The sequence below is a fragment of the Leishmania braziliensis genome, chromosome 22, assembly GCF_000002845.2.
Source record: "Leishmania braziliensis MHOM/BR/75/M2904 complete genome, chromosome 22".
In the NCBI taxonomy this organism is placed as follows: domain Eukaryota; phylum Euglenozoa; class Kinetoplastea; order Trypanosomatida; family Trypanosomatidae; genus Leishmania; species Leishmania braziliensis.
This window is the reverse complement of record NC_009314.2, coordinates 380,621-394,017: the sequence shown is the minus strand read 5'-3', so window position 1 is coordinate 394,017 and position 13,397 is coordinate 380,621. Positions and strand designations below refer to the sequence as shown.

The window sequence follows — 13,397 nt, the reverse complement described above, 5'->3', positions numbered from 1 at the left end:
CCTGTATTACAATACTAATACAACATGAAAGAAACAAAGAGAGCCAGAGGGAGATAAGCCGCAGCGCCTACACATGCATGCGCCCACCTGCGTGTGTGCGTGTATGGATTTGCCTCACACCCGCCTCGTCCGTTACGTGCTCGACACTGTTGCCGTACCGTTGCGGGAGCGTGCAGCCGCGACGCTGGGGTAGGGTTGTCGCAGCGGCACTAGCACCTCCAAGACTCGCGACACTGCTGCTGGCGATGTAGGCGAGTGGGGGCTCCATGTGCGGCGAGTGCGTCACGCCAGCCTCACTACTACCGCGCACCAGACTGCTGGAGGAAGGGTGCGGTCGCAAGTTTGCCTCTTGCACTTCATTGTTCATCCACCCCCGCACCAGATCGATCCCGAATGCGCGCTGGTTGGGGAGTGACGCGACTTTCGCTGCTTTCGCCTCGAGGTTCATCAGCTCCACCTCCGCCTTCTGCTGCTCGCAGCGGCGCTCCGCATAGTTGAGAGAAAAGGTGGGAGGTAGTTCGGTGGCCCCTTTTGTCGGTGATGACGAAAACTCCGCCGTCACCGGCCGCGCAGTTCCTGGACCTCGTAGTGGCCCCAACACGTTGAAGGTCCGCACCGCGGCAGCAGTGAGAGAAGTCGAGTGCGTAGGTGGCATCACCGGCGGTGGCGGTGGGGCTGCTGCGGGTGCGGATGGGGAGCGGGCAGATCGCATTAACATCGAAAACGACAGTGAGGCGGCCCCTTCTTTGCTGCGAGCCGTGCCCGTTCCGCTGTCGCTTGGCACACCATCCTCCAATGTGGGCTGCCGGCTCCTCTGCAGCGGTGATTCAATCTGCAGCTCCTGAGCCAACCCCGAAGCACCGCTTCGCACAGACGCTGTCGTTGGTGGTACTGTGAAGCTTCCTTCTTGCGTCGCTATCAGACCTGCGCGCATCTTCGCGCCATCGCGGTTGTAGCTGTGCCCGTCAAGCCGTGCCGCCGTCCCCGCGTCTTCCTCCACAACTGCTCCGCTGCTCGGCACCTCCAACACTTCATCATTCCCGTCCACCAGCTCTGCCGCGCCGCCTGCGCCGTCGTGGTCGCCGCCACTGTCGATCAGCGCACTCGCCGCCGATCCGATCCCGCTGCCGCCGCCGTAGAAGGCAACGTGCAAGATTCCTATGAGTGGGACGACCCCCAGTACGCTGGACAGGAGAAGCGTGACAATGCCGTAGCGCAGACTCCCCGTCACGTCTGCCACCCAACCGCACACCAGTGGCCCGCTGAAGTTACCAAAGAGGTTGTAGATGACTTGCGAGAAGGCCGCGCCGGTGGAGCGAAGGTGGTCTGGCAAGGTTGCCATCGTAAGCCCAGCACCAGGTGGTATGATGGCCCCGCCACAGAAAAGTACGACGGACATGACGAGCAGGAAACCACGTGTCGTATGCACAAAGATGCAAATGACCGAGAAGAATACCGCACACACGCCCCAGGCCAAGGCAAAGAAGGTGACACGGTAAAGGTTGCGCTTGTAGCCGCCGATACGGTCTAGCAGGATGCCGCCGGCGATGACGCCGCACACTGGCGCCAAAACGACGGCCGAGCCGAAGCCGACAGTTATGATGGCCATCGAAGCGTTGAACGGCGGCTCGCGAAGATATTGCGTCACAAAATTTTGAAGCCCCGTTGCGACGAAGTAGAGGCTTGTGAGGGACACAACGCTACACATGTACACCACGTTCGAGAAAAGTGGCGTCATGGAATAGTAGAGGTTTCGAATGGTTGCCAACGCCCGATCTTCCAGCATCCGCAGCGTCTGCGAGATGCTCTTTTCCCACTTGGCCGGCCGCGGGGCGCCTGCCGATGCAGACCCTCTCGCGCTCGCCGTTATTGGCGGCGGTGAGAAGGCCATCGTACCCGCTACACCATTCGAGGTTTCTCCGCTAAGCGCACTGGGGCCGCCGAAGTGGTCGTCATCAGCGTCGTCGTCGCCCTTTCTGTCGCCGCCACTACCGCCTGCCTTATGTGTGTTGATAGAGCGCGCGTCTAAGCGCGCCACGTAGGCAACGGTCGGCACCATGAGCACGCACTTGATGTAGAAGGACCAGCACCAGCTGATGGAGCTCGTGAAGGCCGGCGGGCCGGCAGCGAGGAGGTAGCCAAGCATGATGCCTAGCGGCACGCCGGCGTTATGTGACGCCATCCATACGCTCTGTCGGTTCTTTGGCGCAAATTCGTCCACCCAGACAGGGGTGTACACGACGATAAAGGAGAGGCTGATGCCAATGAAAAAGCGATTCAGCAGAGCTACACCGTAGATGGGGAGGGCTGCATAGAGAAACGTGAAAACAGTGTGTACGATGAGGGCAACACACAACACACGTTTCTCATCATAGCGAGAGAAGAGATGCCCAGCCAGCGGACACCCTAGCACATTCCCCAGGAATACGCTCGAGATCAGCGTGCCTTGCAGCTTCGTGCTTAGATCCCAAGTCTCGCTAATACCGTTGGGGGCACCAAGAGCAGCGCTGAAGGCGCCGGAGTCGAAGGAGCCAATTGTCTTGAGCCAAATGAAGAGCCAAAGGTTACAATAAACCGTCCCCTGGTCTACAGGCGTATCGGGGTCCAGCAGGCGGTTCGTGGAGCTCGTCATGGTGTCGTTGGGCACACACGAGTTCCGTGCATGGATGGTTGACACAACTGCATTGTAGCCGTTATCAGCCAAGTTGAGGCTGTGGTCGCCCTCCCAATCAGTGCTCTTTACCGCCCCGTTGCTGCTGTTGACGCTGGCACTTCTGCCCCCTCCGTTAGTGTTGGAAGAGGAGGTCGCCGTGGGATTGACGCCGCCAATGCTCGATACGATGCCCAGTCCCTCCACGAAGAGTCGCTCGGCGTGAACTGTAGGTTTGACGCTGGGCATCTCCTACTGTGTCGTCTCTCTCGGTGTCGTCCTTGTGCGCGTTTTGTGTGTACTTCCGCGAATGCCAGCGGGGTGGGGTGGGGGGGGGGGGCGCAAGAGAGCTGGAGCGAGGAAACACACAAACCGCGAACAGATGAAGAAGGAGCCCCAGCCACAGCCACAGCAGCCGCAGGAGGAGGGGTAGAAGAGGGGGTGAGGAGAGGGAAGATGATGAGCGAAGCGAGCTGAATGAGTGAGTACACAAGGAGAGGGAGAGGGGAAGGGGGAAGGAGAAAGAGAGCCAAGAGGGAAACTGAAACGAGCTCTGGGGTGCTGCTGCAGAGGAGTGGTGACGGGGGTGGCCGGATGGCTGATGGATAGTTGTGGTGAGGGAGGAGGGGGTATAGCGGGGAGTGATGGAAAGAGGACAGGGGACGCGCAATCTCCACCACACCCCACCGCACACAGACACACACACACACACACACACGAGAGAGTGGAGAGCAAAAAGGAGAGAGAAGCATACGTGTGTGTGTGCGTGTGCGTTTACATACGCGTGTGGGAGAGAGGGGATAAAGGCGTGGGTTGCCATACGCGCAGGGACGAGTGATAGGGAGAGAGAGAATGGGCGATGGGAGGGTATTAGCCCGAGGGGGTGGGTGGTTCGCATGCCTGCTTACCTGCCTATTCCTTCCTCTTCTCTGTGTGAGGGTGTCTTTCACAGTTGAGGGCACCCCCTAACCGGTATGAGCGTGCGGCGTGCACGAGTGAAGCGTGTGAGAGAGAGAGCCTGGGGCAGTCAACCGTGTATACACACACACACACACACACAAACTCCCATGAATCACCTCTCATTACTCAGCGGCAGCACAGGGAAAAGAAGAGAGAAGACTCTGTGAATCGAGCAAACATGGTGGACTCACGTACGACTGCGACACAGTGGAGACAGGCTTGAAGCGCGCGCGTCAATGCATCGACGGTGCTGAGGATGAGGATACGCGACTACGCCATCTGCAGGTCCAACAACAGCGAGAAGGCGGAGGGAGCCTCGTCATGCACCCAGCCACATATACACATCACACACAGATAGACGTGTACACCTACACCCAGACGCCACTTAGCTGCTCCGCCAGCTCGGAAGGGGCTGTGCTGTGAGAGTACCTGCGTTAGGGGTGACACATCCGCTTAGTGGTTGGTTTGCATCGCCACGGCGCACCACTGGAAGTGGCGCGGCGACGCCGGCTTGCCGGGCTGGCGATGGTAGCGCTGCCTTTGAGGCGGCCTTCGACGACGTCGTCGCTAGCGGCGAGAAGCGCCGCACTGTCGCTGTTGAAGGGTCCATTGTGGAGCTGCCGGATTCGCCGGCTTCGCGCTCGGCACCCATGCGGTACAGCAACGGGCCGCGGAAGACGGCGCCACCGGCCTTCTTCTCGTACCGCCAGTCAATGTCACCTGTATCGGGGTGCCGCACGTGCCAGTGGAGGCCCATGAAGTAGTCATTGCTGCCGTCGCCATCAACGTCGTGCACAACGTTGGAGGAGAGGCCCCACTGGTACGGGCGAACTGTTCGCGCCGAAGCCTTGAACACGTGCCGGTCCATACCGCCACCAGCCGCGAGCTCGCCGAAGCCCTGCCTCGTGTACTTCTTGCCTTGCGCCAAGGTCGGGGCGAGGTGCTTCGCGTACAGGGGGTCATACGTCGCGGCGGCGTCGAGGCGGGCTTGGTGAATCGTCATGAACGGGTCCTCATACCGGTCGTGCTCAACGATATCCCACAGCGCCTTTCTGCGCGATTGCTGAGCTTCTGACCTGCGGAGTGAGGCGGCGGCTCGGCCAGCCGAGTTCTCAGGGAGCGTAGCCGAAGACCTCATTGCATCGCTTGCAGTGAGCAGCGACTCGGCAGGATCGTCTAGCCGGTCCGCGTCCATGAAACCGAATGCGTTTAGCTTCGGCGCACCACTCGACTCGACATTGCGATGACTGCGTTGCGGGCGCGCATCAGACTCCTGCTGCTGGAGCATCTCCTGGCCCTCCCGCATCTCCACTTCATCCTTGAACTTCTCGATTAAATCAAGGTAGTACGCCTTCTTCTGCTGGAGTGACTCGCGCTCCTGAAGCTGGTACTCTGCCTGTCGGCGTGCATGTGCTTCCAGTTGACGCTGGCGAGCGAGTTGCTTGATCTCCTCTGGAGTAGCCCCGCTGCGGCGCAGCTCAGCTGCCTCTTGGAGGATGGCAATGCGCTCGGCCTTGGCCTGTTGCTTGCGCTCTTCTCGCATGGCCTCGTGCGCCTCAACGAGCTTCTCGCGCTCCTTCTCCATCTCCATCGACGCCTTGAATCGGACCTGTGCTTGGTGCACTCGTTCTACGTTACTGCGCAGCAGCGCCGTCCGCCGACTCTCGTCAAATCGCGCACTCTGGTCCAGTAGCTTCTCATACACCTTGGCCGCAGTGTCCAGCTTCTGTTCGTAGGCCTCGTCTTTGGCGGCCTGCAGCTCCGCCCAGTGTTGCTGACCAGCGATGCCAAAACAGGTCTTCACATTATGCTCGATATCAGCCATGCGCAAGGAAAGGTTGTGATAGCGGTTCGCTTCGTCATCGGTGACCTCGGGCAGCTCCGCAGCGCTCAGCTCTGCCTCCTGCGCCGCCTTCTCTTTGGGGCCAGCAAAGCGGACCTCACGCTTGCGCTCGTAGACCCACTGCATGTACGCGCCGGGTTCGCCACGCAGGGCGTCAGATATCTCACGTGCCGCCCTGGCCTGCTGCTCTGCATTGCCGCTGCGGTAGTCTGCGTCGATCTGCGACCACACCTCTCTTAGCCAGCGCAACCGCTCCTCCACCGCCAACTTCACCTCCAACATGACGGCGGCCGTCCACTTGCCCTCGCTGCTGCCCTTCACCTTGCGCTTGAAGGCGTTCATGACCTCCGCTTTGTGCAACCTCTTCGCGACCCTGAAGGCGCGCTCGACACGCTGGTCGAAAGCATCGAAGTACTGCCTCTGCCGCTTTTCCTTCACGTACTCATCAAAGCGTGGGTCCTGCAGTCGTTGCCAGCCCTCCATTGTGCTGAACTCCTGGGCGAGGCGCAGCCGACCAACGCTGATGCCACTGTGCACCTCACGCAACGCGCCAGTACGCTTGTACATGAGGCGGCGGGGGAGGGGAGGGGCTGCCAATGACAAGGCGTGAAGAGTGAAGACGAAACGAAAAGAGGCGAGGAGGCGTGATGGGGCGCTTTACGTCTTCTGGGTTGCACAGTACCTGCGCGTGCGTATGCCCGTGATGAGATGTAGCAAGGCAGAGGGGGGAAAAGGGAACAGGGATGGTGGCTTTGGCAGAGGGGGAGGTAAAAGCGCGAAGGTGAAGGGGAGAGAGACGTGGGAGGAGGAACAAGGGTATAGCCTAAGGGCCCTCTTCTCTCAAGCTCCGTAGCCACCGATGACTCGCAGCACCGAGACGCAGACGCGCATACAGTGCCGCCACCTGCGCGAACGCAGAGTTTCTGTTTTGTTCGAAAATTTTTTGCGGAGGAGGGGGGGACTGGACAGGGGGTGAGAAAAATGCCGTTGCCATCCGCGATGAGGCAAAAAGGTGAGAGCACGAGGGTGAGGCGATACCCCTTTACAACACCATGGCAATGCCTTTCTCTGTTGATGGCTGACGGTACGGCCAACGACGCCGTTGTGCGTCTGAGCGCGTGTGTGTGTGTGTGTGCAACCCTGCACGTGAGAAGCAAAGTAAGGGGAAAGGGTGGTGGGCGCAGGTGGGCGAGTGAATTCTGCCGCTTTCTCTCTCTCTCTGTGTGTGTGTGTGTTGGCCCTCGTATGGACACACGCCTTTCTTTTAGGAGCACAAGGCAAAGGAGAGCCAGCGAGAGAGAGAGAGGGGAGGGGAGGGAACGTGCCGCATGGCCGGGAATAGGAAACAGGCGGACACACGCTGACCGATGCACCGCAACGCGTAGAAAAGCGAGGACAAAGATGAGGAAGAGCGAATGAGAATGGCGCAACGCGAAGTACGGAGTGCCCCATTCAAAGCGAACGAGCGAGAAGAAGCGCAGCGTGTGTGCATCGTCGTGGTGCTGAATAGCGCGAAAGAATGGCGAGTAAGAGAGGGTCAAAGAGGAGCCGAGGGAGGGTGGGTGATCGTAAAGTCGGGGGTGGCGGTGATGAGTGAGGAAGGGCGAGCTGTTCGCCGCGGCGAGTGGGCAGACGCGGGGAAGGAGGCAGAAAAGTTTGCAACACCCACACCACCACCACCACCATCACCATCACCATTACCACCACCACCGCGAGACATACGCACGCCTCACGTTCGTGTCCTCTCAGTACATGAAAAAGAAAAAAAGGACAAAAGAGCCCACTTTCTTCCCCGACGCTCGAGCGTGAGGAGTCGGAAAAAATGAAAACGAGCGATTGACAACGGTGGCGGTGTGCACCAGCAAAAGATGAACGAGAGAGGGAGGGAGAGGGGACGAAGAGGGGCTGAGAATGAACCCCGAGCTTACGTCATCATCCCACGGAGTGTACAGTCAGTGCTGGTGTGTATGAGGAGGGGGGAGGGGAGATGAACACCGACGACTTCATCGCCCGCACGCGACGGCAGCAGGGCCATAGCCACTTCACACACGCCCTCCTTCTCCTTCCCTGTACATGTGCCTGCGTGTCTGCATACGTCGCCGCCCTACAGTGTCGAAGGTGCCGAGGCGTTCCAGCGGGCATTGTAGGCGGCCCTCGACTTCATCTCCGTCGTCGGCTGCGGTGGCAGCACCCAGCTCGACGACCCAAGCTCTGCTGCCAGGGTTTCAATGTTTTGCTTCTCTTCACTGGTCAGCAACTGGTAGGCAGAGGTGCACCGCACTATGGCGAAGCCCGAGACGGCCGTCAAGAGCGCAATTTCTTCTAGCAGTGACGCGTGGTACTTGCGTGCCAGGTGGTAGAGGGAGCAGCACGTCTGGTAGTTCACCTCCTCTCGAGCCACGACGGCTTCGCAGAGTGCTTGAAGCTCAGTGAGGCCAAGCTGATGCGCGCCGAGCATCACCTCGAACGCGGTCTCGGCAGGCGCTTCAAGTTGCTGGGTGTAGAGGTACCGCAGGATGGGCAGCACAGCCGGCAGTGGTAAGGGTACTGGCCCGATCAGTACAGTCCTCTTGGACGTGCTCGTAAGGAGCGCAAGCGGCGAGGCTGCTGCTGCCGTGCTCAGCTTCGCTGCGAGTAGGCCAACACGGTTGGACGACGTGCCACCGCTCGCAGACCCACCGCTCGCGGTGCGGTAGAGCGGGCGCAGCAGCGCAGTGAAGAGATCGCTAGCAGTGAGTAGGATGCAGGCATGAAGCACGTGCACCGACTGCGCCTGCGTGTGCGGGTCCACAACCAACATGGTGGTGTTGGCGCCTGTAGACGGAGCTCTGAGAAGCGCGGCCATGTCGGTGCGCAACTGCTCGCTGCTCCGCCGCCGTGCCAGCTGCACCTGCATCCGATCACCCACCAGTAGACCCGCGCAGAGAGCAGCCAGAGGAGCTAGCGCATAGGCCTCACCAACTGCCTTGACGATCTCCAGTGTCTGCACGAGACGCGCTCGGTACTCGACCGTGAAGCTGCTCGTACTGGAGCTTGCAGTAGGGTGGCCACTATTCGCCTCGGCACCGTCGCCGCTGTCCTCGTTCTTCTCCTCTAACAGCACACGGTACTTGGCCTTCAGGCCACCCCAGTAGATGTAGTCGACGAGGCACTGCAGGGCATCGGCCGTGAGCGGCTGTGCTAAGCCAGGGACCCGCGGCGTGCCGTTTGTGAAGTACACGGGCAGCCCAACCGTCCCGCCAGCCGAGGTGCCTGCCAGAGAAGAGTTGTCCTGGCGTGCAGATGATGGATCGGCTGCTTTTTCGCTTCGGCCTCGCTGTCCCTTGGCTACCTGTTGCAAGAGTGCGTCCACCTCATCGCGGTCCCCGGGCCTGACAGCGTCATCGGCGCTTCCTGACGGGATGCGGTGTTGCTGCTGCTGTGCGCTGGGAGCGGACGAGGCGGCACCGCTTCCGCAGCTGTACGGCTCCGAGCGGCAGCACTCGAGCTGCTGAAGGAGGAGCGGCGCGCGTTGATACATGATGACGCGATGCAGACCAGCAATCGGGGCATCCTCCTCCCCGGCTTTCATCTGGTACTGCTGCTGTTTCTGCAGCCCCCCATTCTCTCCGGCTGCCCTCGCAGCCCACAGGGCTTGCAGTTGCGCAACCGCAGACGTCACGTCAGCACTGCCGTATGTGCCAGCATACGCGTAGCAGTCAAACGGTGTGCCTCGTTGCTGCTCCCGCAGCTGCTGAAGTTTCAGTCGGAGCTGCTGCGCACCTCCGTCGCCGACGTTGCCGGCCTCCATTGCTTGGTCATTCGCTGAGACGTAGCCATCTGCAGCCAGGAAGCGCACCATCGCGTTCGTTGCCGGCTCTGCCCCACACACGCCACCAAAAATGTAGACGAAGCCGCCCGTCAGCGCAGCAGCAAAGCTCTTCTTGTGCGGTTGCACAATGGAGGTATTGCCCATCACCACCGGTAGCCAACACGGTGCACTGACTGCCATCCCCACCAGCGGCAAAACAACGGTAAAATGCGTGAGTTTGCCGGTGATGCGCTCGTGCCGCGAGGCGCCACTGCAGCAGCCCCCGACAAGCAACAGCGCCTCACCGCAGACGAAGAGTGCGTGCTTCTCGCGTGGAGTGGCATCGGTGGTGCCGCCCCGGTGCAAGCAGCGCCATTCGCCCGTAGTCAGCTCGAGTGCCCAGGTGTCGGTGAGTACCTCCGACCTCCCTGCGCCGCCGTTGATGTACATGATGCCTTCCTTGATACACGCAGCGTGATAGGCGCGCGGGGCAGGATGAGTGCACACTGCCAGCTGACTCCCCGCATTCGTGTCTTCACCAGGCTTCTCTGTGTTCTGTGTTGCTGCTGCTGCTGCCGCTTGCACCGCAGAAGAGGTGCGGCCCCCCTTCGCTGCCCGCACTCGCCGTCGCCACCGGTAGCTGCTCAGCGAGAATACGTACACGTCGGAGCCGCTTGCAAGTGTCGTAACTGCCGTCGTCGTGGCAACCGCACTACTGGCGTCGGAGCCGCGCTGTGTATGCTGGCGTGACTCACTCGTAGTTTTGCCTCCGTACACGTAAAGCCGGTCCTCCTGCAGCACCATTGTGTGCCCGAAGCGTGGACCGGGCTCGTTGTGGTTCTCCGTCGATCCATCCCGCTGCCCGTTCCACACACACCGCCAGTGATGCGTGTGCAGGTCGTAGAGATGTACGTCACTCAGAATTGTGCCCCCGTTCTGCGCGACGCCGCCGCTGATGATGAGGTACCGTCCCTCATAGGCGCAGGCGGCGTGACTGTGGCGCGCCACCGGGGCCGTTGACAAGGTATAGAGGGGTTCCCACGAAATGGTGGTCGTGTTGAAGGCCATGAGCGACGACGTCTCCTCGCCGTGAAGATCGAGACCGCCGAAGAGAAGCATCGTGTCGGGTGTGACAGGGGTGAGGGTGTGGCCCAACCGGGCAGTTGGTGCCACCCCGACTGGGCGGAGATAGCGCGCACACATGATCGGCAGGAAGTTCACGTCGCGCGGAGCCTCAGGTATCGACGGCGACGCCGTGGCAGCAGCAGCGGCAGCGATAGGGGTGGCCTTTGACGACGGGCTCTCCTTGCCGCCGGCGGACGCATCGCTCGATGTGGGCCACGGGAACACACCAGTAAGAGCAGGCGATGGGGCCACCTCGACCAGATTCCCTCCGACCTCCGTACCGCTGCTGTGGCCGACCCCTGATCCGTGAGGTCCAAGGCTGGGCAGCGGAGGGAGAGCTGGCTGGGGCTCCAGCAGCGCTGGTGGCGAGGAAGCAAGGCCGACTACAGCGTTGCCGCCGCCTAGAGGTGTCAGTCGCACACCAAGTGGCGTGGCAGACAGGCGATGCGAGTTGAGCTGTGCATCTGTGAGCCCTGTGTCGGCTGAGTTGTATGTGGAGAAGCCGATAGAGGCTGAAGAGCCTGATGCAGCTGCGGTAGAGCTTGGACGGTGTCCTGGGCGGCCCGTGGCACTTACACGATGATGGGTTGTCGTGTTACTACTTGCTCTTCCCTCACCGGCGCTGCCGCGGCGGTGCCCGCTAAATACCGCATTAGCGCTGGGCTGCTGATCCTCGAGCACACTCGCCCCAGTGACATCCTGCAGCTCCGCCAAGAGAGCCGCAATGTCGCGCGCATCGACCTCGTTATCCATGGGGGACCGATGCGAGCTCAACTGAGTTGCTATCGTTGTCGCCGTTGTATCGCTGGTAGCGCTTGTCAGTACTGGCGTACAGTGTGTGCTCAGTGCGGGTCTTGAGGGGAGAAAGATAGTTTGCTCAGGCCCAGACGAACGAATTTGTATAGAGCGTGGTGGCGCGTACGTGTGCGCGCCGCCTCCCTCACACGATGTGCTGTTGTATTCTTGAGAGGTTAACTTCGCACTGTAGGCCTCTGGGTGCGGGTGCGTGATCGAAGTTGTGGTGCGAGGAAAGTGTCAGCAATAAAGAGAAGGTGGGGGCGCACATGGGCCCATTGACGCAAGTGCGTAGGTTGCATCCCATGCCCACGAGCGTGAGCAGCAGAGGGGGTTGCCGCAGGGGGGAGGGGCGCTAACAGCAGCATGATCTTCGGTGGCGCCTGTTATGCCGGCCTGTGACCCCGCACACCTGCTGCACCTGTTCGGTGAACGTCTCTCTTGCTGAGCACAAAGTCCAGTATTCGCATCCCTCGTTGGCTGTGCGATGAGGGTGGGGAGCGATGACGCGTAAGGGAAAAGAAGGGGAGGGGAGGGGGGACTTCGTTTTCACCTCCCCTCCCCTTCTCCTCGTAGGAGAACCAGAGAGGACGGAGGTTATAGTGTACCTCACACTCGTTTTTTTTGCCTTCAGTCCAGGCCCTCCGACCTCCAGCCTCAAATCCTCGCTTCCACCGCCACCACGGCTCAGTCGAGCAGCAGACGCATGCCATCAACGATGACCTCGCACAGTGCACCACGAAGGTCACTGTTGCTGCCCTCTCCATCACCTCTGACGCCGAGAAGCCTCGCCAGCCGCCCTCCTGCTGTGGACAACCTCCACCCGTCATCGCTTGCGTCCCCTTCTCTAATGTCTTGCGCGTACGTGAAATCTGCTTTCCACATCACCAATACACGACCCGCCCCGGGGGAGAGAACGTCTTCGACAGCATCAGCCATGCCAAGTGTGTCCAGCCAGTGCCACACGAGATCGTCAAGTCCTTCTCCACTGGCGTCACTACCCTTGTGGCTGTTTCTACAACTACTACTGCAGGCCATATCCCTGATCTCTTCGAGTCGCACCGCTCGCTGCGCGTCGCCTGATGCAGCTGCTGTCACCTCACCATGTCTGCCCGAGGAGCTGGCTACGGGTACGCATGTCACGCGGAGGCAAGCACGGCGCCAGAACACTTCCTGCGTGCCACCGGCGAAGACGGCAACAGAGGGTGGCACCAGTAGTGCCGGAATGCCACCCAACACGGAACTCGTTCCGTTGACTTGGCTGATGGGCGCATTCTGAGAGCTGTTGCTGATGGAAAACACAGCTGATGGCAGCTCGGCGTCGACGGGACTCGCGTATGATTCAGCGCACGAATAGGCCAGAGCATGAAGATCACTTTCGAGAATGAGGGGATCCTGTAGAGGGTGCGCACTCGAGGCGTAGTCGGGGACCTCCGCGTTGGAAAAGAGCAGCTGCTGCGCTTGTAGCTGTGGCTTCCATGCAGGGTGTGCATAATCGCGTGCATTCCAAGCACTGGCGGCATCGACGGAGAGGCCGCCTTCGGTGATTGGCGTGGCCGTCAACAACGGCGCACTCACGTACATCGGGGAAACGCGGGTACGGCAGCCCCCGCCAACGAGGCCAGGCGGCTGTGGCGATTGCTGATGCTGCCCGAGAAGATACGTCTCGCTGACATAAGCTGGTGCGAGAAGTCCAGTGTTCACATACGACTCGTACTCCGGCGTCGGAAGGCAGAAGTAGCGGCTGCTGAGGCCATCAACGGCGTGGTAGTAGTGCGGAGCATGGGACATGTGCGACCAGACTGTCGTCATGTCCGTGCTCATCGGAGGCGTGCGAGGTCGCGCTGACGTGTCTCGGTGAGCTGAGTAGCTGGGCGGTGAAAAAGAGGTAAACGGCGCAGAAGACGCACTTACTGAGGACGCCGCTGCGACTCCGTCGGAGGTGGAGGTAAGGTGAGTGCTACTGCTGATGTAAGAGACTTCAGAGAGAGAGAGAGAGCCTACCGCTTCCACGTCGGGTTCTCAGTCGTACGCCACTGCGGATGACGCATATCGGGAGCCCTCTGTTGACGCCGCTCCTGGGTGTCGGGCCTCTTCTACCTCTTGTCGCTGCACCGCCTCGCGCGTGTGTGATTTGTATGCCGTGGGTGAAGCGAAAGAGTACAGCACACTCATCACCGCATGCGGCGTAAGGTGTGTGTGTGTGTGTGGGGAGGGGGGAGGCAATGCCAATA

The 13,397-nt window shown here is 60.6% G+C and overlaps 4 protein-coding genes across 4 annotated transcripts; all 4 read right to left on the bottom strand.

Annotated features, from left to right (window-relative positions):
• Nucleotides 1–67: 67 nt before the first annotated feature.
• LBRM_22_0950 (conserved hypothetical protein) lies at nucleotides 68–2,632 on the bottom strand (the record flags this gene model as incomplete). The annotated part of the gene is made up of 1 exon (XM_001564964.1): nucleotides 68–2,632. One exon carries the CDS (start codon nucleotides 2,630–2,632, stop codon nucleotides 68–70), a length of 2,565 nt encoding a protein of 854 aa, XP_001565014.1.
• Nucleotides 2,633–3,995: 1,363 nt separating this feature from the next.
• Nucleotides 3,996–6,020, bottom strand: LBRM_22_0940 (conserved hypothetical protein; the record flags this gene model as incomplete). Its single annotated transcript, XM_001564963.2, has 1 exon — nucleotides 3,996–6,020. The coding sequence occupies one exon, from the start codon at nucleotides 6,018–6,020 to the stop codon at nucleotides 3,996–3,998; it is 2,025 nt and encodes a 674-aa protein (XP_001565013.2).
• A 1,537-nt stretch (nucleotides 6,021–7,557) lies between these two features.
• LBRM_22_0930 (conserved hypothetical protein) lies at nucleotides 7,558–11,121 on the bottom strand (the record flags this gene model as incomplete). The annotated part of the gene is made up of 1 exon (XM_001564962.1): nucleotides 7,558–11,121. The coding sequence occupies one exon, from the start codon at nucleotides 11,119–11,121 to the stop codon at nucleotides 7,558–7,560; it is 3,564 nt and encodes a 1,187-aa protein (XP_001565012.1).
• A 729-nt stretch (nucleotides 11,122–11,850) lies between these two features.
• On the bottom strand, nucleotides 11,851–12,987 carry LBRM_22_0920 (hypothetical protein, unknown function; the record flags this gene model as incomplete). The annotated part of the gene is made up of 1 exon (XM_001564961.1): nucleotides 11,851–12,987. The coding sequence occupies one exon, from the start codon at nucleotides 12,985–12,987 to the stop codon at nucleotides 11,851–11,853; it is 1,137 nt and encodes a 378-aa protein (XP_001565011.1).
• Between the last annotated feature and the right edge of the window lie 410 nt (nucleotides 12,988–13,397).